Source organism: Dromiciops gliroides, chromosome 1 (assembly GCF_019393635.1).
Source record: "Dromiciops gliroides isolate mDroGli1 chromosome 1, mDroGli1.pri, whole genome shotgun sequence".
NCBI lineage: Eukaryota > Metazoa > Chordata > Mammalia > Microbiotheria > Microbiotheriidae > Dromiciops > Dromiciops gliroides.
Window position 1 is genome coordinate 613219527 of NC_057861.1, and position 26503 is coordinate 613246029.

At 39.5% G+C, this 26503-nt stretch overlaps 1 protein-coding gene across 3 annotated transcripts in view; it reads left to right on the top strand.

Annotated features, from left to right (window-relative positions):
* PRUNE2 (prune homolog 2 with BCH domain) overlaps positions 1 to 26503 on the top strand; it is a 338542-nt gene that overhangs the window by 234930 nt on the left and 77109 nt on the right. The window contains exon 9 of one of the 3 annotated variants that reach the window (XM_044001558.1): positions 15 to 828. In XM_044001558.1, the coding sequence (XP_043857493.1) occupies positions 15 to 828 (814 nt within the window). Of the gene's footprint in view, positions 1 to 14; positions 829 to 17145; positions 17449 to 26503 lie in introns of those variants that run through there. The other 2 variants (XM_044001553.1, XM_044001542.1) reach the window with 2 other exon arrangements.

Sequence of the window (26503 nt, forward strand, 5' to 3'; positions counted from 1 at the left end):
TTATTCACATATAGGTGTTATCCAAAATCCATTAGACCTTAAAGCAGAATTTGTTTCTAGCAAGGATCCTGAGCCAAGAACAGGAAATAAGGAAGACACATGTATGGGGATGAATGAGGACCCAAGTGCACAACAAATGGATTATATTCTTGTTGACCATGAAGAAAACTTCTCTGAGAGGAAGGTTGACCTTGAACCAAAGGGAAGTCAATCTGAATTACAAGAAGCCAATGTTGGGTCAGAACAAATGCAGCATCCAGGAGAGTTTTCAGCATCCTCTCAAGATAGATTTCAGTCAGTTGTAGTAAATGAAAGGAAAGGCCAATCTGCAGTGGGACCTTTAATAGAGAATGGTTCTTACATTGTGCCTCCAAAACTGGAAGATGAAAAGAGACCTCTAGAAAGCCCTGGCCAAGATCCAGGTTGGATGGTCTTAGGCCAAAGTGAAGTTGACAGTGCATCACCTCAAGAGAATTCCAGACAGAAAGAAATAATTGCCGTGGGGTTTGGAGGTTCCATCACTTCCATAGATCAGAGACTGAGAGAAGCTGAACAGACTCAGGTCTGTGCAGAGACAAGGAAGAAAAGTCCTCACGAATTTTCGAGAATGGAGAAGTCTTCCCAGGGCAGCCTGGCAAGGAAGAATAAGAATAAGAGCCCAAGCGAGGTGGATGGAGATGCTCTTTTGTTAAAGGCAGTTGCCCATGACAGTGAATGGGAAATGCTTTCACCACGGCTTTCTGAGGGTTGTGTGGCCCCAGAAAAGGAAATGGAGGAAGAGACAGAGTTTCTTGACTCTGAACCAAGAGAACAACAGAGCCCTGGAGGGTAAGAGAAAATGCATATTACCCCTCCCCCAACCCTGGAAATTTATTAACATTTTAACAACCTGGGAATATACTGATTTTCAAAAAGAAGAGGTAGAGCCTTCAAATTATAGGTCAGTGAACTTGATCATTTGTCAACATTTTAAAATGTTTTGTTTTATTTTGTTTTGTGAGGCAGTGAGGATTAAGTGATTTGCCCAGGGCCACACAGCTAGTAAGTGTCAAGTGTCTGAGGCCAGATTTGAACTCAGGTCCTCCTGAATCCAGGGCTGGTGTCCTATCCACTGCGCCACCTAACTGCCCCTAAAACATATTATTAATTAGAGAGTTTGTGGTCACCTGAAAAAGGAAGCAGCAACAATTACAATACTTGCTTATCAGCAACAATTATTATGTTTATTAATAATGTTTGTTTAATATTAATAATACCTAACACTTATATAGTATCTACCTACCATGTGCCAGGGACTGTGCTAAGTAAGCACTTTACAAATACTATCTTATTTGATCATCACAACAACTCTTGGAGGTAGATATCATTATTATTCCCATTTTACAGTTGAGAAAACTGAGGCAAACAGAAGTTAAATGATTTACCTAAGGTCACACAGGTAGTAAGTATCTGAGATACTCAGGACTTTCCAACTCCAGGTCCAGTGCTCTATCCACTGCTCCATGGACAAGTAATCCCTGACTAACCTTATTTCCATATCTATGGTTATTAGACTAATAGGGGAAGGGATGCCAGAAAAATAGTATTCCTAGATTTCAACAAGGCCTCTGACACTGTATTTCTTGATCTATTTGAAGACAAGATGGAGAGATGTGGGATTGGACAATAAATAGCGCAGTTAGGTGGCTTTAGAATTGATTGACTGACACCCCAAAGTGGGATGATTTTCGTTCAGATTAGTGTCGAGCTGGAGGTAAGTTTCTAGTGGTTTGTCCTGGGGATATGTCCTTTATTTGTTCTAGTCAAAATTTCCATCAGAGAATTGAATGAATTCATAGCAAGCATGCTTATAGAGATGGCCATGTGGGCCTTGTAGTGATCTTAGAATCAAAGACCTCCATTCAGATCCTCACTCAGAGTCATTTAAACTCTCACGGGCTCAACTTCTGCCACTGTGAAATGGGGATAATAATCACACCCACCTCCCAGAGATGTTGTGAGGAATAAATAAGGTGCCATATGATACCTTTTCAAAATTTAAAGCACAATCTATATTAAATATTATTATTTTCAGATTTACAGATGACACAAATCTGGGAGGGAGGGATATGTTAGATGACTGAGTCAGGATCCAAAATTATTTTAATTGGCTAGAATAATTGGTTAAATCTCTTAAGGTGAAATTTAATAGCACTAAAGTTCTATACTTAGGCATGTTAACTTAAGACAGGCATACTAAGTCTCCACTCCACTCTTATGCTCAGAAATGTGCATTGATTTGTAGCTTAAACAGATAAACCAAACCCAACCACACCCTTATAATTCATTACTCTCAAATTGGCTCACTGAAATACTGTTCTACTACCTGAAGGCCATTTAGCCCACGAATAGCCACATCAGGGAAAGATCTGGATGCTTTTCCTCTAGTCCTGGGAAAACAGGGAACCAATCAGCTAAGCTGTGCATTGCTACAAGGCTCCTTTGACTGGGCCCCCAGTTGCCAATTCCCCAACGGGTCATGGACTGGACCAAAGTAGTCTAGGTAACTAACTACCCATTCCTCTTACGCTAAAATTCTCTGAAGTGCATGTGATTTAAGACTATCCATTAACTCCCTATATTTTTGTCTAGAAGTAAGACATCATTGTAGCTGTTCAAATATTTCTCAGAAACCTTGTATGACAAATTTGAATTTTGATCTTTAAAAGAGGAACGGGAGCATTCTTTTCCAGCCAAATTCTCTCCCAGTGCATAAACCATGCCTTGGTAGTAATGCACCACCCTAAGTGCCTAACTGAGGATTGTGGAGAATAGTCTTGAGTAGATTTCAAATGTGCAATGAGCAAATTCCTCTCCTGGGAGGGAGAACATTCTTTCCTCATTTGGAAGGGAACTGGCTGAACAACTGAGGGGGGAAAAGTAAAAAATGTTCATGCACGAAGCTCAGGAATCTGCCTTAATGAGTTAAGGGTACAGCCCTTACATGCTCACCAACATGTCGGGGTCTTCTCTGTTCAGGCATTTTCTTTGCTTTCCCGATCTTTCTTGCCTCCTGTCCAGCTATTCTGTTCTATAGAGATCCTCAATCTCTCCCTTACTCTAAAGGTAGCAGCAGATGGAGCCCAGCAGTCTCACTGGCAGGGTTACACCCTCTTTCTTGGAAACAGGGCAATTTTTAGTTGAATGAGCAATTGTTTGAGCTCCTGTTCACATGGGGCACTTGCCCCTGAAATCCAACGGATGACACTATTAAAAATGGCATTGACTCTTTAGTTATTAATTTATTTTATTCTGTTTATAAGGACCCATAAGAAGATATTGCTATTAGGAAACTTGAATCAAAGTGGAGAGGAATAAAACTCCTATATCAGACACAAAAGTACTGAGATACATGCTTAATCAACTCAACACATATTTACCAACTTCATACCTGGTGTGAAGAATTATACTTACTTGATGGTGGATGATATTAAAATTTAAAAAACAGGATTCCTGCCCTCAAGGAGCTTACCATCTGATTCAAGGAAAGAGAAGAGATATCATAAGGAAGTCCATAGCTGAGTGCCAAATAAAAGACACAGATAGTAAGTGTTCTAGGAATTTAAAAGAGGGAGAGATTACAATGGGTCAAAGTAGTTCCAGAAGGCTTTACAAAAGGGATGAAATATGAATGGGGTGTGGAAATATGGCTGGCATTTGGAATGGCAGAGAGGAGAGATTTCTGAACAAGGATATAGCATGAGCAAGAGCAGATGGAGAGAGGAAATTTGTATAACATATGTAAACATAAAACCTGAGAGTCTAAAATTCCAAACCAGATTCCTCCCCCCAAAATTTTAGAAAGCAACAGTCTAGTTTTTCAAATTTTTATCTTAGAAAACCATACATCCTCTCCTCTCTTCTATCACGCTTCTGTCTGTTTTATTCTTTCCCTACTGTCCCAATGGAACATGCTATTGCTATGAAAATCTAAAATCTCTATCCTCCCCACAATCATTAATGGCAGACCTCAGCACATTCAAATAACCAGAGACAGACAGAGGCAGAAGTCTTAGATTTTCCCACTAGCTCACATAAAAAATGAAAGTAATTTGTCAATTCTTCATTTCTTGAAATGAGACAATTAAAAAAAAAAAAGGAGGACAAAAAAAAGGGGAGAACAATCCATCAATAAGAAGGGAATTGGGTAAACAGTGTGCTGGGAACTATGTTGCTGGGAATTTTTTAAATGGCCATTTGAATGATAAGTATTTTTGAAAACTGTAGTTCTGGGGGAGGGGGGAGAACAAACAAGGACCAGAGGATTCAAATGAAAGCACTGTACTCAAAGCACATGTAGCTGGAAATTTTATTTTTCGTTTCGCTGAGTTGTGGTAGAAGGAAGAGTTACCCTGTGACCTCATAAAGTTCTCATTCTGTAATCTTTCAAGAGAATGTTCTTTGGGATAAGAAACTGTGTTTGGGGAAGCTTTGGAATAGGTATTTAGAATTAAGCAGACCCTTAAATTTGCTATCCCCTTTGGTATCCTATTTCATGATTAAGTAAGGTGAGAGATTCTGTACTTAAAAAAAAATAATGACCTTAAGGCTCAGTGAATTTTACTGCTGGCATATTTCCAGCCTCCAACTAGAAAAGTTATTCTAGACCTTCCTGTCCTACCCAGATCTTTGTGCATTCTTTCTTTTTACATTAATCATTCTTGGCTTATTTTCACATATGACAGGCCCTACAAAAAGTCCTTTTATTTTCTGTGAGTGACACACATAATATGCCATTAGCTCTTCCTGCATTTTTCATGAGGCCCTCTAAATTTCAAGCTTTTCATTCCTTGGAACTTGTGGAGACAGTCATTTATGGTCATGTTTCAAGATTCATTATGCTGAGGCTCTCTGCTATGTGGATTCCATGAATCCATATACAGAATTCTTTTCGATTTCTCCCTTACTTGAAAGAAGGGGAACTACAGAGGAAAATCCTCCCATCTGAACACTCCATCTAATTTTTAGAGTTAATTTTCCATTCAAGTCACATGCTTACATGTATATACTTGTTTTTTTAACATATATATACATATAATTTAAGTATGTTTTAAATATGTTTATATATGCATACATATGTATATGTATACATGTGTAGGCATATGTTTCAGAGGCAGCTAGATGGTTCATTGGATAGAACTCTAGGCATGGGGTCAGGAATATCAGAGATCAAATCTGGCCTCAGACACTTACCCCTGGGCAAATCACTTCATCTCTATTTGCCTTAATCCACTAGAGAAGGAAATGGCAGCCCACTCTAATATCTTTGCCAAGAAAACCTCATGATGGAGTTGTGGAGAGTTAGACATAACTGAACAACAAATGTCTGTGTACATATGCATGTAGATCTCAAGTTAGATGCTATGGGCATGTGTCCCAAGGGTCAAGCATCTGTTGCAAAGTTGTCCCTCCCTAAACGATGGTTCCTTACTTTTTTGCCCTTCAGGCTTTTGACTTTGCACTGAACCAAATCTGGAAGTCTAGGGTTTGATACCAGCTTTGACTTTGTTATTAGTTGCCAAAGTTTAATTTTGTCGAGTGTTATGTTTTGTTGATGTAATGCTTCTCACATTTTCTTGCTCATGTAACAGTATTATTCTTTACTATGAGGATTCATAGCACACCCTGAGAGGCTAGGGAGACTTATAATGGCAAGTGTAAATTCCATGCAATTCAAGATATGTGGTGAAACTCAGGGCATTTTCGTGTTCTAGGGGGGATACTGTTGAGAACTGCTACCTCATGGGGGAGATGAAATGGTGATTATTGAGCACGAAACGGAATTACTTGTAATTGTACAGGGGCAAGCAGGCACGGAATAACTACATTTGAATGATACCAATTTAGAATAACTCTCCATGGCTTCTTTATACAATAGGATGTTCTACTGTTTCCATTTTAGCAAGGAAAAATCCAAGGTACAGGGACCGCTAGGTGGTGTAATGGATAGAGCACCGGCCCTGAAGTCAGAAGTACCTGAGTTCAAATCCGTCCTTAGACACTCAACACTTACTAGCTGTGTGACCCTGGGCAAGTCACTTAACCTCAATTACCTCACTAAAAAAAATCCAAGGTACAAAAACATTAAGATTCTATAGTGCTATAATAAAAGGCAACTAGCCCAGAATCATCTACAATGTGGAACTGATGTGTTAAGCATGGTTGCAATGGTACCAGGAAGAGGCAAATTAGTGAGAGCCAATGGCATTGGAGTATCAAGCTCTGTTGTGTGTATTTATTAGGTCAGTACATGTTTATTAACTAGTTACCAAGTGCCAGGTACTGTCCTAAGCATTGGGAATACAAATACAAGCAAAAATAGAGGCAGTCCTTACCTTTAAGGAGCTGAATAGGAGAATATAACCCACACAAGCAAGCTAAAAAGAAGTGGGATGTAGGAAAGGTTCTCAGGAGGTCATGGCAAAGAAAGAAGTCCAGAGAGTCAGGGGCAGACCCCAGGGAGGAATGGAATGACTATGGCTGGTCTAGACTTCTCTTAAAATGGAGGTCCCACAAAAAATGGAGGTCCCAGGAGGAGCTGACCTATTAGAAAAAGGGGCCGCAGAGTGATTTTCCAGGGTGAGGAGACCACATGGAGAAGCTATAAATGGGCATTCAACTCCATTAATATGAATAGGAAAAAAGACAGAGTCCTTAAGCACTTACTTTGGCTTTTTCTGTGTATTTAGGAATGTGATAGGGGGACATCTTTAAGTCATGAATAGGGCACACACAGGCTTCTGTGAATGATATTCCATAGGAGGCCACAACTTTATAATCACACATTTGTCTGTAGATGGAGAGAATATATATATTGAAAAAAAAAGATGGCAAGAATAAAAAGGCAGAGAATCATACATTGAGAATTAGAAGAGAGCTATATGAAAAGGTGTATGTGGGGAAAACAACCTAAACAAAGTTTAGATATGACTCATTTCTAGGTTCTCTCTAAAAATAGATTAACAAGATTCGTTTTGGAAATTTTACTTAAGGCACAAAGTAGTAGATGTCAGGAATAAAAGAGCTATTTATTTCCTTCAGCACTAAAGAAATGCTACAAATGCAAAACTTAAGACACACACACACATAAAATCTTTGGGTTCAGGCTCTCCTTAAGACTAAATTGAGGGGCAGCTAGGTAGCACAGTGGATACAGCACTGGCCCTGGAGTCAGGAGGACTTGAGTTCAAATCCAGCCTCAGACACTTAACACTTACTAGCTGTGTGACCCTGGGCAAGTCACTTAACCCCAATTGCCTCACCAAAAAAAAATAAGACTAAATTGAGCTCAGAGCTTCCTACTCTCCCTTGGTGGGAAGGCCATCTCTTTTCACCCCATGTGGAAGCCACATGTGACACTTAGAACCAATTATTCTATCATTGCATATGCCTTGACCATCACTTTTTAACATCAGGCACTTTCAATCTGCCTTTAGAAGTAAGAAGTTAAATTTTGATGGCTTCTCTCAAAAATTTTGTAATAGCTTAATGAATCTGTGATTCATCTGTAATAGATGCTGGCATGTTTTCCAGTGATGAAGATCACAACCCATCCATGCCTTCTCATCATGTGCCACCTTTTCCCATATTCTCCCATTTATTCAACATGGAGGTCAACTAAACTCACAAGGGGTTCCATCACATCTTTTCACATTTCATGGTATCGGTAAAGAACTTATTTGTTTCCTTTTCTCTTAATACATCTCCTGGATATTATTTACGTAGCACTTCCAACCAATTCCAGACATGGAAATTACAAGTCCAAATACTTCATCCATCATGGATAGCCATTTCTAGTATATCATGATAGTCTCAGGAAAAACACACAATATATCTGAAGTTACAAAAACAGAATTTCTTTAGGAAGTGATCTTGGCATAAGTTTGTAAACTTTGTATTTCTTCTATCAACTCTATTTTAAAAACATTCTAGTGTGAAATAAATTTAAAATGCTACAATTTCAGGAAATTATTATATCTTCAGTGAAAATCTATCTTTGAAGAATTATAAAATATTAACAATAAAAATTCTCCAAATTAATAACATGAATAAAAATTAAAACAAATCTGAGGTTTTATTTCACATCCAGCAAATTGGTAAACATGACAACAGATGGGATAGTCAGTGTTGTAGAGACTGAAGAAAGAAAGGCACACTAATGCATTGTTGGTGGACTGTGAATTGATACAAATGTTCTGCAAAGCAATTTGGAGTTATTAAAAAATAATGAAAATGTCAATAGTCACTGACCTAGAAATTACATTTACAGTACAAAACCCAAGGAGATCAATAACAAAAATAAAAGCCCTAAGTACACCAAAATATTTACAGTAGGACTTTTGGTGGCAGAAAAGAACTGGAAGCATGGTAGATGCCTATTGATTAAGGAATGATTAAACAAATTGTGGTCATTTAATATAATAAAATAAAGTAATTTAATATAATAAAATATTCCTGTGCTATAATAAATAATGAACATAATAAATACAGAGAAGGCTAAGAAAATGTATGTAAATTAATGGCATTACTTTCAGAGGTGACCAATGGTTTCTTCTACTTTTCATTTTCATTATTCTATGGTTTTAAGAGATCTGCATAGTTTTCTTGAAATATGGTATCTATAACTATCTAACTAATCCTGATTTTCAGGTGATTCTTAGATTATCTCTCCTTGATTTGTTTTCCAGGTCAAGTTTTTCTTTCCTTCTTCTTTTTTTTTTTTTTTTTTTGGTGAGGCAATTGGGGTTAAGTGACTTGCCCAGGGTCACACAGCTAATACCTGTCAAGTGTCTGAGGCCAGATTTGAACTCAGGTCCTCCTGAATCCAGGGCTGGTGCTCTAACCACTGCGCTACCTAGCTGCCCCCTTTCCTTCTTTCTTTTGTTCTTTCTTACTTTCTTTCTCTTCCTTCCTTCCTTCCTTCCTTCCTTCCTTCCTTCCTTCCTTCCTTCCTTCCTTCCTTCCTTCCATCCTCCCTCCCTCTCTCTCTCTCTCTCTCTCTCTCTCTCTCTCTCTCTCTCTCTCTCTCCTTCTTTCTTGATTTTCTAGTATATACCTTACATATTCTTCTGCTTTTCTGGTTCTTTGATTTTGTTTTAATATTTCTTGTTGCCTCATGGACTCAGTACTTTCTGTCTGACCTAGTCTAAGTTTCAAGGAGTTCAATTCTTGGATAGAGTTTGCCCCTATCTCTTTTAAGCTATTAATTCTCCTTGAAATTCTTTCCTCTCTAGCTGTCATTTCCTTTAACAGCACTTATTGTATCTCTTGTTTCATTTCACATTTCCTGTGGCCAAGACATTCTTTTCTCTGAGGCTTTACCCAGACTTTTGAAGTCACCTCTTTTCTTTTGGATTTAGCTCTTGAGTTTCCCTCAGGCCATAGTATTGCTTTGTTATGTTCAGTATTTTCTTCTATTTTTCATTTCTCCAGCCTTGATTTCTGGATGGGCGCTCTGTGTTTGGGTCAAACACTCTTCCCCCTCATACTCTTGGTAGGCTTTGCTTGGTTCTGGATGTGGTAACTAAACCTCAGCCTGCCTTCTGTCCTGGGCTTGTGGTCAGTCTCCAGGTGGTTAGACTTAGGTTTTTGGTTTGCCTCCTTCTCCATCTCCTTGCTCAGACCTGAATCCAGAGTTGACTACACCTCTTACTGTGACCCTAATGTGCCCCAACCATATGTTTCAGAATGTACTCATTGCAGGCTCCTGCAAGACCCCAGATATTTTGCTTCTTCTCCTATTATGGATCCTACTTTGGACTCAGGCACATGTTGCCTATAAGCTAGGCTGTCTGAGCACTGGCCTAGATTTTTCTGTGGTTCAGGGAGGGCTGCCCATACTCTGGGTTGGGCACAGCTGCCTGAATGCTAAGTTGTAAATGGGCTGCCTATGAATGGGTCTGGTCCTCTCTTCAGCAGCAGCTTGTGCTTGGGCTGCTCTGGGTGCTGGTCTGGTCCTTATCTCTTCCTTTGTGACATGGCTGTTTATGTGTTATGTCTTCCATTACTCTGACTTGTTTCTGCTTGGGTCTTCTGGAGGATTCTAGTCGTCTTTCTTACAGTCCTGGACAAGATAAAGGAACTCACAACCGTTTCTCTTTAGTTTTCTTTATCATTGTTCTTTCCAGTGCATTTTTAGAGTTTTCCTGGGGTTTTGATAGGTGATACAGGCCCCTCCGGGTCCTAAATTGCTGCCAGCTTTTCATAATTTCCATTATGAACTAATAGAAACCAAAGTTAGCTGAACCAAAAAAACAACACATACAATCATTACAAAAATGTAAATGGAAAGAACAATACCTAAGCCATCAAAATGGAATGTTGTAAAATTAAAAAGCCAAACTTTGCCCTTTAAAAGACAGGTGAGACAAAACTTTCCCATACTGCTTTGTAGAGATGGAGAACCATATGTGTGGATTATTAAACATAATGTCAGGCTTAGTATTAGTTTCAATTTTTTAAAAAAATTTTCTTCCTCTTTAATTTTCTTTTCTTTTAGTAAGAAAGGGATCACTCTGATATAGGTTGGGGGAGAGAAGGATATTTAAAGATGTAAAAAGAAAAAGATTCAACAAAATATATTTAAATAAAAATAGACACAGCTAAGCAAAAAGAAATGAATTTGTCTTTGATCATGTAAACTATATTTTCTTTTAAAAATTTTAATTGATATTTTGTTTTTAAATAACCTTTATTTCCCCCAAAATTCCTCTTCCATCTCCCATGTAGAAAGTCATCCCTTTTTAACAGATTGCCCTGTCGGTATCCCTACTTTCTAATTTATCTTCAATCTCTTATTGTCTACTGGCTGCTTCCCTACTGTCTACAAATAGGCCCATGTCTCTTCTATCATCAAAAAATTCTTCACCTGATCCATTCATCTCTGTTAGCAATAGTCCCGCATCCCTTTTGTAGTTAAACTCCTTAAAAAGGCCTTTTATAATCAGTTCTTCCACTTCCTTTTCTTTCTACAATCTGATTCCAACCTGATCATTCAAACAAAATGCTCTCTCCAGAGTTGCCGGCAAATTCTTAACTACTAAGTCGTATGGTCTTTTTTTTTTCCCAGTCCTCATTCTACTTGGACTTTGGAGCTGTTGACAGTATTGGTCTTCCTCTTCTTTTTATCCTTTTTCTCTAGGTTTTCATGGCATTACTCTATACTGGTTCTCTTTCTACCTATCTCACCATCCCTTCTTCGTTTGCTGGATGTTGTCCAGGTCACACCTCTTTATCAGGGGTCCTCTCATCATCTCCCATGGATTCAATCATCACCTCTATCCCTATGATTCTTGGATCTACTTGTCCAACCCTCACCTCCAGACTTAAATCTCCAACAGCTTATCAGATGTCTAGACCTGGATGTCTCATAGTCATCTCAATCTCAACATGTCCAAAACTGAACTCCTTACCTTTCCCCCCCACCCCAAACCCTACCCTTTTGCAAATATCTCTATTACTATGGAGGGTGCCACTGTCTTCCCAGAAACTCAGGCTTGCAACTCAGGTTTCATCCTTGACCCCTTACTTGCTCTCACCACCTATAACTAATCTGATTTCAAGTTCTATCAATTTCTGTAACCTCTCTAGGACAAATCTTCTTCTCTCTTTTGATAACCATCCTGGTGCAGGGTGCATTACCTTAGATTATTACAATAGCCTGATTATTGGTCTTTTCTTTCCCAAGTCTCTCCCTGTTGTGGCCCATCCTCTACTCAATTGTCAAAGTGATCTTAAAGTACAGAGCTGACCATGTCCCCCAACCCTACTCAATACATTTTAGTGATTCCCTATCACCTCCAAATCATGATGTTGCCACAAGGAGCTTGGAAAGTATTTTTTTTGCAGGGCAATTGGGGTTAAGTGATTTGCCCAGGGTCACACAGCTAGTAAGTGTTAAGTGTCTGAGGCCAGATTTTAACTCAGGGCCTCCTGAATCCAGGGCCAGTGTTCTAACCACTGTGCCACCTAGTTGCCCCGGAAAGTATTTTTTTTTAACAATTATCAAGTCTTTGAGAAGAAACTGAAAGCCACAGGGGCCCAGGTTTGGTCTTCTCCACTGTTGCTCTTTGAAGACAAAGGACAAAGAAGAGAGCAGTTGATTTAGGAAGTGAATAACTGGCTGAGAAGAAATGTCAAAGAATGGGTTTTGGATTTCTGAACCAGGGCTTAAAACAGAGATAAGAGATTCCCAGCCAAAGGTGGAGTATACCTAGTGAAGTCTGATAAGATTCTATTTGCCAGTTGTTTTAGAAATCTAGTTAAAAGGGCTAAAAACTTTAAAATGATGGGGGAAAGAAAACATTGCCTAGGAATATCGTCCAAGTTAGATACCATAGAAAGTAGCTACAGTGAAATAAGTGAAAAGCAGGAGGAGCTAAAGGTTGTAATGCAGTTAAATTTGATCTCAAGGTATAATTGAGATTTGTTGGGATATAACTGGAATATGGCTCTGCCTATGTATATCATATTCAAAAGAAACTATATAGTAAGGGGTGGAGGGTAGCATTGCATATTAAAAAGATATATTTGTAAGAAAAAAAATCAAGGAACCCAGAGGTTGGAAGCTTTGTGAGGGGAACATTTGGGGAAAGGTCAATGAAGATAGAAGCAGAAATGACTATTTTCATTGAAATACACTGCAGAGGGGCAGCTAGGTGGTGCAGTGGATAAAGCACCAGCCCTGGATTCAGGAGGACTTGAGTTCAAATCCGGCCTCAGACACTTAACACTAGCTGTGTGACTCTGGGCAAGTCACTTAACCCCAATTGCCCCACCAAAACAAACAAACAAAAAAAGAAATACACTGCAGATCACATAGAGAAAAGAAGTAGATGAGGAACTTGGGCACAGAGAAATAATGTCATAATTAATGATGAGGGCTTCAGTAATCCACACATCTGTTGGTGTTTGCTCTCTGCCAAAACCAGAGGAGCTAATAACTTTTTAGCTTGTCTTAGTGAGCATTTCATCCTTCAAAAGGTAAAAGAACCTACAAGGGGAAAGTCTGTTGTGAATCAGATTCTTACTAATAGGAAAGAACTAGTTGCTGGAGTAGAAATGATAAGAATCCAAGGGTGTTGGGGGTCGGGGGAAGGGGAGGAGGACTGGGACAAAGTTTGTGACAAAGAAGGAAACGAAATATGGGTATAATTTGACAGGAACACTAGATTTTGGGAAATCAGATTTCAGAGGATTCAGAGGAAGGATAGGCAGAATCCTAGGAACTAAAATTCTAAAAGGAAAATCAGCCCAGGACAGATGGGAGATATTTAAGAATGAAATTATTAAGACAGACAGGGAAACAAATCTAATGAGAATACAAAATGGGATTTGACTGAAGAGACTGATGTGCATTTAGATCTAAATTTAGATCTGAAAAGGAATATACAAAGGATGAAAAGTAAGTCCAGGTAAGAAAGGATAAAAACAGACTTATTAAAACTTTAAACTTTAATAGCTTAAAGCTACACTAAGATTTTGGGACCCCCCTGTATATAAGAACATGGCATAGTTTTAACAAATAGTGTCAGGTGTGCTAAAACTCAGACTGAACTGAGGTTGGCAAAGTATGCTCATGGTACAAACAAGCCTTTTATTTATTTTTTTTTAAAAAAAGATATATTAGGAGAAAATGGAGGCAGTCAGAAAAAGTTTAGATGTTTTGCTTGGGTTGGGTAGAACGATAATAATTGATAAGGCAGAAATGCCTTGTTTTTATTTTACTTCTGTTTTCTCTGTCAGGGATAGAATGACCTTTTCAATGGAAAAGAGAGAACCAAAAATGACTAACAAGGAATAAATACCTAAGACAAATTAGGAGATAGGCAGACAGTACCTACTTTCCCTTGATGAAATCAAATCACTGACATCCCTGAATTGTGAAAGAACTGATAAGCATAATTACCAAGCCCCTGTTAGCAATGTTTTTAAGACTGTGGAAAAAGGAGACGTGTTCTAATTATTGGAAGAAGTCAAATGTCATCCCAATTTTCAAAATAAAACAGTCTTTGAGGCCACTGAACTTGACTCTGGTTCTTGGGAATATTTTAGAATGGATCACTAAAGAGATGGTTCATGAATAGCTAGAAAGGGTAGGAAGGAGGCAAAGAAGCATTAATTAAGTGCCAACTATGTGTTAAGCAGTTTGCTAAGCGGTTTACAAATAGTATCTCACTCGATCCTCACAACAAACTTGAGAGTTATGTGCTCTTTCTATGACCATTTTATATTTGAGGAAACTGAAGCAAGCAGAGGTTAAATGACTTGCCCAGGGCCAAACAACTAATAAATGTCCATCTAGATTTGAACTGAGGTTTTTTATCACTCCAGGCCTAATTGCTATATTCACTGTTCTACCTAGCTGCCTCTTAGGTAAAAGTAATCACAAAGAACCAGGATGGTTTCATCAAGAATAGGTCATGACTAATCTTATTTCCACAAGTTGGTATATGAAAGGGGAGGGGCTATAGATAGTATTTACCTATGATTTATTAAAGCCTTTGACAAGCTATCTTATGCTGTTCTTGTGAAGAAGATGGAGAGATACAGACTAGAAAATCATACAATTGGATGGAGTCAGTGCTGGGAATCAGACCAGTATCAGAGTAGCTGTTAGTGGTTGTGTTAACTTGGCAGAAGGTCTCTGGTGGGAGTACAGCAGGGATCCGAGCTTGTTCTTGCACTGTATTGGTGACTTGGATAAAGGCACAAAAAGCATTCTCATCAACTTGGCAGACGACATGAAAATTGGAGGAGTAATTAGTATTGTATGAAAGAGTCAGGATGTAAAAAAAATTATATCAACAGGCTAGAATATTGGGCTTAATCTAATAGTATGCAAATTCAGTTAGGATAAATGTAAAGTCTTACACTTGGGTGCAAAAAATCAACTTTGCCAGAACAAGTTGGAGGAGACATGGTTAGGTGGCAGCTTGTCAGAAAAGTATCTGGGAGTTTTAGTGGACCTTGAGCTCAGTGTGAGTCAGCTGATTTATATAGCAACCAAATCAAGGCAGTACAATATTGTGCCGCACTGAGAGAGGCATAACTTCTACGAATAAGGAGGTGATGGTCTCTTTGCACTCTGCCCACATCACACCTCATCTGTTATATTTTGTTCAGTTGTGCGTACCACAGTTTTAGAAAGACTCTAACAAACCAGTGAATATCCAGAGGACTATCAAGCATTGTGAAGGATCCTTAGTCCGTGTCATATGAGGATTAGTTGAAGGAACTAGGGAATGTTTAGTTTGGAAAAGAGAAGACTTGGGACCAGGGGGCAGGAAGGAGAAAGAAACATGGACTAACATGTGGAAGAGAGATTAGGCTTGCTCCCTTTGGCCCCAGAAGGCAGAACCAAGAGTAATGGGTGGAAGCCTCAAAGAAGTATGAATGAATGAATGAATGAATGAATGAATGAATGAATGAATGAATGAAAAAATCCATTTATTAAATGCTTACTATTTGCCAGTGTTGTGCTAAGCCCTGGGCATACAAAGAGATAAGCAACACAATGCCTGCTCTTACAGAGTTCACATTCTAATGTGAGAGACAATACCTATGGGAGCTTTCAAATGCAAGTCAGATAGACAGGTGCAAAGGTCCTCAGCAAATAAGTAGATGCTAGTGGATCTCCTTTAACATAATTTTCATGGAGAAAGTCTTATCCATTTTTTATACTGATTCATTCAACAGTGCTAGACACTTTGATGGCAAGAACTTTCCAGTTCAGCATCTGGTTGCTGAAGAAACAAGGGATATGCCACCCATGAAGCAGTTACCAGGTTGCTTCTCCAGGATGATGGGTTTGGGGAATGAGATAGAAGTAGGACCAGTGAGTGGCCTAGTGGGTGCTGCTACTCACAGGGCTTTGGAACTTCAGTCACATAATTGGCAGTTGGTCAGAAGCTGGTGTTAGTGTTATCAAGGAAGGTAGGTCCCTTTTCCAAATGGATTCCTCTCCTCGAAGACGGCTGTAGGGATAGGGCTGGTAGCTTCATAAGTCATTATATCAATAGTTAGTCCTTGCCTAGAACTTTATTGGGACTCCAGGAAATGCTTGTTGGTTGACAGACCAATAAACACAACTGTGTCTCATTAGCATATGCAGCATCCCACACCTATAGTTCTCCTCTTCTACTGAGAGGAAGAAAGTGTGGCTCATCATCTGGACCAAGAAGCAATAACGACAATAACAGCTAGCATTTATATGATGCTTTCAGGTTTACAAATACCTCATTTTATCCTCACAACAACCCTGAGAAATAGGAACTATTATTATTCCCATTTTACAGATGAAGAAACTGAAGAAGACAGAGGTTAAGTGACTAGGTTTACATAGCTAGTAAGTATATGAGGCAGGATTCAATCCCAAGTCTCCCTGACTCCTGGTCCTGCACTGTACCCATTGAATCATTTAACTGTCTCAAGTTATTGTTGTAGCTTGCTATCTGAATTACTACCAATTCAAATAGCAAGCTAAATCAATAACTACATAGATGTGAGTGTGACAAAGTTTTTTTTGTGTATACACACACACACATATATGTGATTATTGATTGAATTTGCTATTTGAATTACTACTAATAAATACACACATATATATATTCTTATAAATATACATGTACATATATATATAAAATCTCAGATGAGGAAACTGAGGCAAAGGGGGTTTAGTGACTTGCCCAGGGTCACAAAGCTTGTAAGCCTCTGAAGTCAGATTTGAACTCAGGAAGATGAGCATTCCTGATTCCAAGCCCAGTGCTCTATCCACTGTGCCACCTAGCTGCCCCTAGAATCAGAGGATCAGGGTTCAAATTCTGGCTTCCCCAAGTTACCTGGCCTTCTTGAGCCTTAGGTTCATTATGTGTAAAATGAGGAGACTGAATTTGTTGATTTCTGAGATCCCTTCCAAATTTAAATCTATGATCCTTTTTCACCTTGTATATTATAAAAACTCCAGGACTTGAATAAATTGGCCCCAAATTAGATGAAAGTCACCATCAGTTATATCCTACTGCCATCCCCTTCCAATCTTATCCAGACTTAGCAATGGAACAGTCGACAGTTTTTCTGAGCAGTCCCCTGAGTCCTTGCCTGAAAGCGGAGTGGGCATCCTCTGAGCCAGCACCACTGGAGGCGGGAGGTCTGTTATTCCCCAATGAAACTGGACAGCCTCGTGCCATTTCCCTTGCTGGGGCTGCCGGGGTGGCTGGTACATGCAGGAGGTTTCTCTGGAGGCAGGTGATCATCCTTATTTAGCTGTACCACTGATCATGTGATCAGAAAATGGTGGAGGAGGATGTGTCTATATTCCTAGTTAACTGTTCCAGAAGAAGGATGCTAAAATGCACTCCTAGGATAACCTCTTCATTCTCCTATTAAAAAGCTTCTACTCATCCTTCGGAGGTAAGTGATTTATTTGGTGGGGGACTTGGGGGCGGAGATTGAATCTGAAGGGGAGCGTGGTATAGAGAAAAGGCAGTGACAGTTTGAAATGAAAAGTACTCTTTTAGACTAATCTATTACTATTGTTACTTGGGAAGGGGGAACGGGGAACTGAGCAGGCACGGGTCCAACATGGTGTAAAGCCTCCTGCCCTTATCTCCGACTATGGGGCAGCTGCGTGTGAATTCCGTGGCCGCTCTTTATTCAGGCTTCTTTTCTCAGGGAGTAGACTCACTCTGGGTAATTAGGAGACAAGCTCTTACTGTCCGGCTGGGCTTATCAGCCCCTCAGTTCGTTTTCCTTACCATTTGCATCGGTAAAGTGGAGATGGAGAGAACAGATGCAAAGCCGGTTCTGTAATTGTTTAAAACCATTGCTAAACCCCGAGACCAGCAGTGAATTGACATAGACAACAGAACAAGGCACAGCCCTGGGGGAAGGTTTTTATTTTTTTTCCCCTGTTGGTTGTTGTTTTGTTCCTGATGGCAATCAGGGCACATGGCTTCCCTCCTCCTTGGTAACATGCTCTTTATTTTGTTTTAGTCTAATGAGATTTGTAAGGATCACCTAGGGATTCTAATTTGAAGGGAAAGAGCAGGATTATCGGTGTGGGTGTCTGCATAGTAGCAGCATTTCCCTCAGATTTTAGATTTCAGCAACTTATTAGTATTGGTCACCTTCCCCACCATGATTTCATTAACTAACTAATGGAAGGAGTGAGGGAGATTGTCACCTGGGCTAACATGTGGGCAGGAGAGAAGTGTGTAGGTTATGAAATACTCTCCTTGGATAAGTAATCTTGGAAAGAAGATACTTTCCAATCTGCCTGAAATGATCTCACTGTGATGTTGCCTGAAGGCAGAAGTTTGCACTTAGGTGGTCCTTAAAGGACTGATGTCAAACCCTTGATTTTCATAAGAATCTTTTCAAACTCAAGAATGAATTTCAGAATGCATGCAGCATATAAAATATTGGATGAGCAAAAGATGCGTTTGTGAAATAATTTTTGAATCAAAAATACTTTTATTTTAATATATAATATGCCTTGGAGGGGGGAATTGTGTCTTTGTGGCCATGACTTCATTGTCAAGTTAAGTGTTTTATACAGTAAACATTTAACCCAGATTGCCTCTTCTCCCCCCCCAAAAGAGAATAAAAACTTCAGACTTTTAAGCTGCTTATGTAACAAAATGGGAATACGATTGGAAATATGCATGAGGAGTTAACACAATTTATAATATTAAGTTTAAAGCAGTTGAAATCTTCAATGCATAGAGATTCTTGCTATATTCTTTATGATACCTAATATCTCATGGGTGCTAATCTTTTTTTTTTAAAACATAAATCAAATTCTCCGGGAGAATCCTAGTTTTAAAGCTAGAAAGACATTAAGACATATCTGGTTCAGATTCCTCATTTTATAGATGAAGGCCCTGAGAAGTGAAGGCATCTTTCTGAGATCACACAAGTAGGAAGCAGCAAGAAGAGTCAAAATTGGAACCCAAATCCTCCGGTTCCAATTCTACAACTCTGGCCTCTACACCAAGTCAAAGTCAAATTAGACTGTTTTAAGTGACCAGGGAACATTATAGGGTATCACGATGAATTCACGTTAACATTTCCATCAATTTTATTATCATTGTGCTTCACTTTATACTAGGCAGTAATTCTGAGTTTTCTGAGTAATTCCGAGAAAAATCTGAGAGGAATTTTCTGCATTGCTAACTGATCACATCAGCTCCTGAGCTGAATTGCCGATGGCCCAAATACATTCATAAAGTCTTGTTAGGTAGATGGATGACAAGATTTGGAGTCTGAGCATGAAGGATTAGTTCTTGTTATAAGTAGAAATGAAAGGGCAGGAATGGTGTAGATGGAAACTGACTTGTTCTTTCTTTGTCTCGGTCTCTCTGTTTTTCTCTGTCTCCCTGTGTGTGTGTGTGTGTGTGTGTGTGTGTGTGTGTGTGTGTGTGTGTGTATGAATATAGCTTTTAAAAAGGACTTTCCTTTGGGCATGTTGGAGTTTTTTACAGGCAAAGGATTTTCATCAAGAACTGGGACTCTAGGTCCAGCTGATTTGCTCATTTCTGAAAATGGTTTCTCCTGCTAGGACTTTGTTACTAAATGGGAGGGGGCTGGAGAGAATGAGTGAGGCATGATTAGTGCATGATTCAAGAGGGAACTGCTCATTATAAGTGGCAGCCTCTCCCCGTCCCATTTGATAAAGGGGTGTTTTCCTATGCCCACAAATGCAGTAGTGATGGCAATAAAAGGGGGCATTAGAGGACAGGCACTTGGCAGGAGGAGCAGCATAGGGCCTTAGCATCTTGTCTCAGCACCACTCCCCATTTCTGAGCTTGAAATAACTATCAGACTGTCATAAAATGCTTTGGTTTCTCTTTTCCACACGCATTTTCCAAGGGACCAACTTCCAGTTAGAATCATAGCATTTTAGAGCTGAGAGAGCCCTTAGACATTGTTTAGTCCAATCTTCTCCACTTAGAGATGAAGGAAACTCAGCAAGATTATTTGACTTGCCAGTTATGTCAGAATTGGGACCAAAACCTGGGTTCCTTGTGCTTTTATTACTCCTGGAGTATTATCAAAACTAGTCAATAAAATTGAAATTTATTAAGCTTGTTTATTCATCTGCCACAGTCTCATTCTAAGAGTTGGGTGACATTTTCCTTTTCTTTTTTCTTTTTTTTTGAAGGACAATAAGGGTTAAGTGACTTGCCCAGGGTCACATAGCTAGTAAGTGTCAAGTGTCTGAGGCCACATTTGAACTCAGGTCCTCCTGAATCCAGGCCTGGTGCTTTATCCACTGTGCCATCTAGCTGCCCCCTGCCACCTAGCTGCCCTGGAATTTTCTCTCATAAAGTTTCTTTAACTGGAAGCTATAAATACAAATATTTTGAAAACATAGATTAGAACAGGTAGGGGACCTTTAAGAATGTACAGTTAGAAAGTGTAAGGATCACCTTTGCCAAAGCAAAAATCAGGACACATGGCTTGTCAATACTTCAGTGCCTGTGATATAGTACCCATGCTGTCATCACATACACACTCACTACATATGTGTGTATATATATATATATATATATATATATATATATTATGCACATATACATAAATTGATATGTGTATATATACATACATATGTATATTTGGACAGTACACATTTTTATAATAGAAATGTCCCAATGTCTGTTAATGGCACATTTATGATCACCCAGGTTTGCAACTTAGGCATTATCCTTGATTCTTCACTCTCATTCATTCCTCCTCCCACCCCCAAATTCAGTTAATTGACAAGGCTTGTCCATTCCACCCCGACAAAATCTCACAACCATCCCATTCTCTCTATTCACATTACAACTACCCAAATCCAACCCTCATTAGCTCTCTTCTGGTCCACTTCAATAGCCTCTTAATGGTGGCCTACTGATCTCGAGTTCCTCCCCTTCACGTAGCAGCCAAAGTGTCAATGTTATGCCCATGTCTCTCCCCTGTTGAAGAAAGTTTGTAGGCTTCATGGTGCTTCTATGATAAAATATGTACTCCTCTGTCAGACATTTAAAACCCTTCACAGTCTGGCTCCAACTTGTCTTTACAAATGATGCCCCATGATATCCTTCAAGGCTCAGCTCTGGTGACATCTCCTATAGCCCTTTCCTGATTCCCCCAGTTTTAGCACCATCCCCAACATTGCCTTTACTTTGTACCTCCTATACTGACTTATCTGTGAAGGCATTTTCATCAGCAGAGACTAAGCTCCTTGAGTTCAAAGAATTTAGTGCCTAGCTCAGTGCTTGACATAGAGTAGACATTTAAGACATTCTTGTTTAATGGAATGCAATGACTCTTTAGGCTCTGGTCCTCCATCTTTTGTGACTCTTGACATTTTTTAGTCTGTATATTTGTATCATAACACTGACTTGGTTCATTGCTGATGTATTGGGATTTCTGGGACATTTTGGTAGGAAATCATATTTGAAACCACTCATTCTTTTGTTCAATAGCCTCAATGTGTGTTGTGTGAAGCAATGTGCTAGGGGTTGGGTGAAATGCAAAGGTCCAGGTAAGACATGGTTCCTCCTCTGAAGAGCTTACAGTCTAGTGGAAAGAAAAGATAGGATAGAAATGAACAATCCTACTCACAGATGAGAAAACATGGCCTCCTTGCTGAAGTGACTGCCCCAAGACCACACAGATACTAAGAATTCAGCCTGAGATTTGAACTTAGTTTATCTGACTTGGTGTTTTTCCTTCTATGATCAAAGTGTTTGGTAGTCTGCTTGTGAAATTGCTGTTACTCTATAACATATATATTTACCCCAAAGCATATATCTAGAGAGGTGATAGAACTGACCAATGTATACTTGGGGGATAAGTAACAGAGCTAGGATTGAAACTGTGTCATTTAAAATATTGTGGGACTAGGCTGGGATTTTCTAAAATATTGCTATTTAAAAATTAATGGCTATTGTACCCGTTTTGGCATTAAGCATTTATTATTAATTAAGATCACATATTACTAAAGTATTGACCACGTGTCTGACTGACTTCCCCACTAGTTATATACCCAGCACATTTTGCCAAGAGGGAAAGGAGAGGGCATGTGGTGAATTCAAGAGCATCCCAGGCACAAGAGAGAGCAAGCCTCCTGTGGTCCAGTTCCCTTCCTCCTTCAATAGAGGCAGCTCTTACACACTGCTCAAAGCTAATTGGCTAGAATCATTCAATTCCATTGGTTGACATGACCTGAGAGTGGTCCATATTAAAATGAGCTTGAGCTGTATCTTGCATGAGGACATCAGGATCTAGTGAAAGACAGACTCTCTGAGGGAAAAGGCACACTCAAATAGGTGTGGTTTTAATGTCTACTTCCCTGACCTAGACACAAGGGAGTCTTATCTCTAATGTACCTTTGAGTTGGCTCTGAAAGAGAAGAGTCAGAGTTACTGAACTAAACCTTCAAGTGGAGGTGAAGAAAAAGACTAAGACTGGGTCCCTGTGCCCCCGCCCCGAGAAATCCATTATCAAGAATTATTTTCTCACAAAACTCAGGTTCTCTGAAGTATTTCTTTGTTTCTTTCCTTTCTCCTTCCCTTCTTCCCTCCCTCCCTTGCTCCCTTCTTTCCCTTCCTCCCTCCCTCCCCTCTTTCCTCCCTTCCTCCCTCCCTCCCTTCCTTCCTTCCTTTCTCTAGACCATATTCTACTACACCATGCTGCCTTCCTCATTTATAAAATTAGGAGGTTGTACTAGATGTTATCTTAGGCCCCTTTCACTCTATCATTTTATGAGTCTATAAGAGAAAGGATGATAGACTGTCTTTCTTCCCTTGACTTCTGGAAGAATGACTGATTTTTTTGACAGTGACAGGAATAGTAGTTTTCTGTGTTAACTCTTCCAGTCAGAGATTAAAAGGAAACCACACGATGAAATCAGCCATTGCCCCCATGAGCCAGATAACCACTGGAACAAAAATATGACTCAGCATCTGCTTTTTATCTCCCCTAGTTCTCAGAATTGTTCAGAAGCTGATGATGAAAAAAATGCAAGGTCTCAAAATATCCTGTTCCAAGAGAAAATAGAAGTGAGGCAATTGTTATTTAGTGGAGAAGGTTTCCCACTGAAATCATGAGGGAACAGCTGAGGATGCATTCTAGTAGGGAGATAGAGAAAATAAGGAGGTGATAGAAGGGACTATATATAGGGGTGAACATATATGATATAGAGTAATGACAATTCTCGAAACAAACTACCAAACACTTCAGTCATATAAGGGATTAGTTGTACAACCCTAGGCAAGTCACTTAACCCTGTTTCCCTCAGTTTCTCATCTGGAAAATGAGCTGGAGAAGGAAATGGCGAATCACTCCATTATCTTTGCCAAGAAAACCCCAAATGGGGTCATGAAGAGTCAGTCATGAAATGATTGAACAACTACAGAAGGAAAGTAGATTTTGAACACCTGAGACACTCCTTCCTTTGGTGTGCTATTTCTCAACTAATGGCCTGAAGTGGGGATAGGGAAATGCCCTTTAAATGCCATGTAATAGTCTTAGCCTAACAGTGCAAGTTTTCCTTGAGAATTAACACTGGGCTTAGTGAGCCCATATAAATTGTGCTTAGTCTTCATTTCTCAGGTGACTCTCAGTGCATGGGCATGAGTAGAGCACAACTTTCTATCTCTTTCTTTATATAATTTGGCTCCAGCCTACCTGCCTAGACTAATTTCACATTAATTACCTCACTTTTTGTGTTCTGTGTTTTCCATTCAAGCTGGCTTGGCTTGGGTTCCCTCTCCATGGTATTATATCTCCCATCTGTTTGCTTTTGTATACACTCTCCTCTCATGCCTAGCTAGAATGATCTTCCTCCTTAGAATCCACCTTTCAAAATCCCTGGCTCCCCAAAAGTTCAAGTGCCATCCCCTGCATAAGGCTTAACCTGATCTTGCTGGTCACTAATGCCTTCTCTCCTCAAAATATCTTTGCATATATGTGTACACACACATACATATTTGCATATCATTTCCCTGCAGTAGGATTTGAGTTCCTTGAGGGGAGGAAGAGTGTCACTTTTGTCTTGAATTTTAGCCCCTAGAACAATGTCAGGTACACAGGAGTAATAAATGATTATTGAATAACAATTTACTCCAGTACAAAACTGGGCTGAGGCACTAGGCCCAGCTGACATCACATATGTCATCGTTAACCACAGAAATCCAATAACAGAACATTTTGAGTCCTAAATCAGCTAATCCTTTGAGCTTCCTCACAGCACCGTTAATCCATGAAATATAGATGACTTGGACATAATTCATCTTCTGGCAACACCAGCTAATTCTACAAAATTAGCACATGCCAATTAAGGAACTATAGTGAAATGAATCAAATATATTACTAAGGTGAACATATCCTTGTGGTTATTGAGAGTCTCCCTCAGGAGATTGTAAAATTAATCAAGTCTTACAAATTAACTTCATAAAATGTGATTATGCTACTTAGTGAGGAAGATGTAAATGAGAGTGATAGTTTCTCTGTCCTTCTCTCTCTCTCTCTCTCTCTCTCTCTCTCTCTCTCTCTCTCTCTCTCTCTCTCTCTCTCTCTCTCTCTCTCTTTCAAATGCTTTGCCACAGATTCCCTTACTAGATCAATGAAATGAAAGATAAGAATCCACGGAAGTGTTGTAATCATGGGAATTTAAAAGCAAGCTTAGATTTAGAACTGGTTGGGACTTTAAACTTCATCTAGACCAACTTCTTTAGTTTACACACAAGGACAGGAGCTCATAGAGGTTAAGGGATTTCTCCAGGGATGTACACAAAATAAATAACAAAGCCAGGTTTTAAGCCTTAGATTCCTGGCCCCAGTTTTAGGACTGTCTCCACTGCAGCACATGGCTATATGTCATGACTAATAATGCTAGTTTACTGATTAGTCATACACCATATTTCCTAAAAATCTTAGAATTTTACTTTGCATGACCACCCTGGAGATTGAGTGTGGAAAGCTTGACCCGGGCTGCAGCCAGCTTTACAGGGACATGATCTCCCACATTTGGGCTGGCCCCAAAGATGATGACTTTGGGAGTGATAAGAGAAAGGGAATTTGTTTATTCAAGGCCTCTTGGGTAATTTTGGGTGGGATATCCAAGAGGATATAAAAATTCCAAGACAGAATATTAAATTTAACAAACGTTTCTTAAGCATCTACTGTCATATGGAGACAGCTAGATGGCATAGCAGATAGAAGGCTGGGCCTGACATCAGGATAGTTGTTGTTGTTTGGTCATTTTCCAGTTGTGTCTGACTCTTCATGACCCCATTTGGAGTTTTCTTGACAAAGATAGTGGAGTTGTTTGCCATTTTCTTCTCCAGCTCATTGTACAGATGAGGAAACCGAGGCAAATAGGGTTAAAAAGCAACTTGCCCAAGGTCACACAGCTGGTGTCTGAGGCTGGATTTGAACTCAGGTCATCCTGACTCCATCCATTGTACCACCTACCTGCCCTGAAGTCATGATAGAATTCAATCTGGAGCTATCTCCAGTTGTCCTGATGTATATCGTGCCACTGGACCCAGATGGCTCCGGAGGAGAGAGTAAGGCTGGTGACTTTGCATTGCCCTCCCTCACTTAAATCCAATTCAGTGCAAGTCATGACATCACATCCCAATGCCATGATCCTCTTCAAGAATGAAAGACAACAAACAATAGCTGTGTGACCCTTAACCTTTTCCTGCCTCAATTTTCTCAATTGTAAAATGGATATAATAATAGAATCTACCTTGCAGGGATATTGTGAGGATCAAATGAAGCAGCTCACTAAAATTAAATCTGAGTTATAGATGAGATACACCTTGTATGTATTTTGTAATATATTTATATAGTTGTCTTACTCAGTTTAGAATAAACTCTTTGAGATCTATGCAGGTTCATTATGGTCTTTGTATTCTCATTGGCTAGCACAGTGCCCGGGCAGATAGTAGGTACTTAAATGCTTGTTGATGATTTGAAAGGAGTGATCACACTGATATAATCATACTTCCCTAAGTAGTAATGCAGAACACTGTGCAGGGCACTTGAAGGAGTTACAAGTATCAGTACCTAACTTCCTCATTTGCAGGAGAAGGTCTCCTCCTTGCCCCAAGTATTTTGTATCTATCTGGGTTTTGATCCAAGCTACTCAGCAGTTGGTAGGAATGGATGGGGAGAAAGAATTAAGTAAGAGATGCAGATGTTCTAAAGTTTCCTCAGAATTTCAGGTACAGTTTACCTGGCCCAGTGGTATTGGGCAGGCAGCTAGATGGTGTAGGGGTTAGAGGGCTGGAGTCTGGAAGACCTGAGTTCAAATCCTGTTCTAGATGCTTACTAGCTATGTGACCCTGGGTGAGTCATTTAACTTCTGTCTACCAAAGACAGAGGGAGAAAATGAGGATAATTATAATACCTTCCTCCCAGGGTTGTTGTAAGGACCAAATGAGATAATATATGTTGAGAGCTTTTC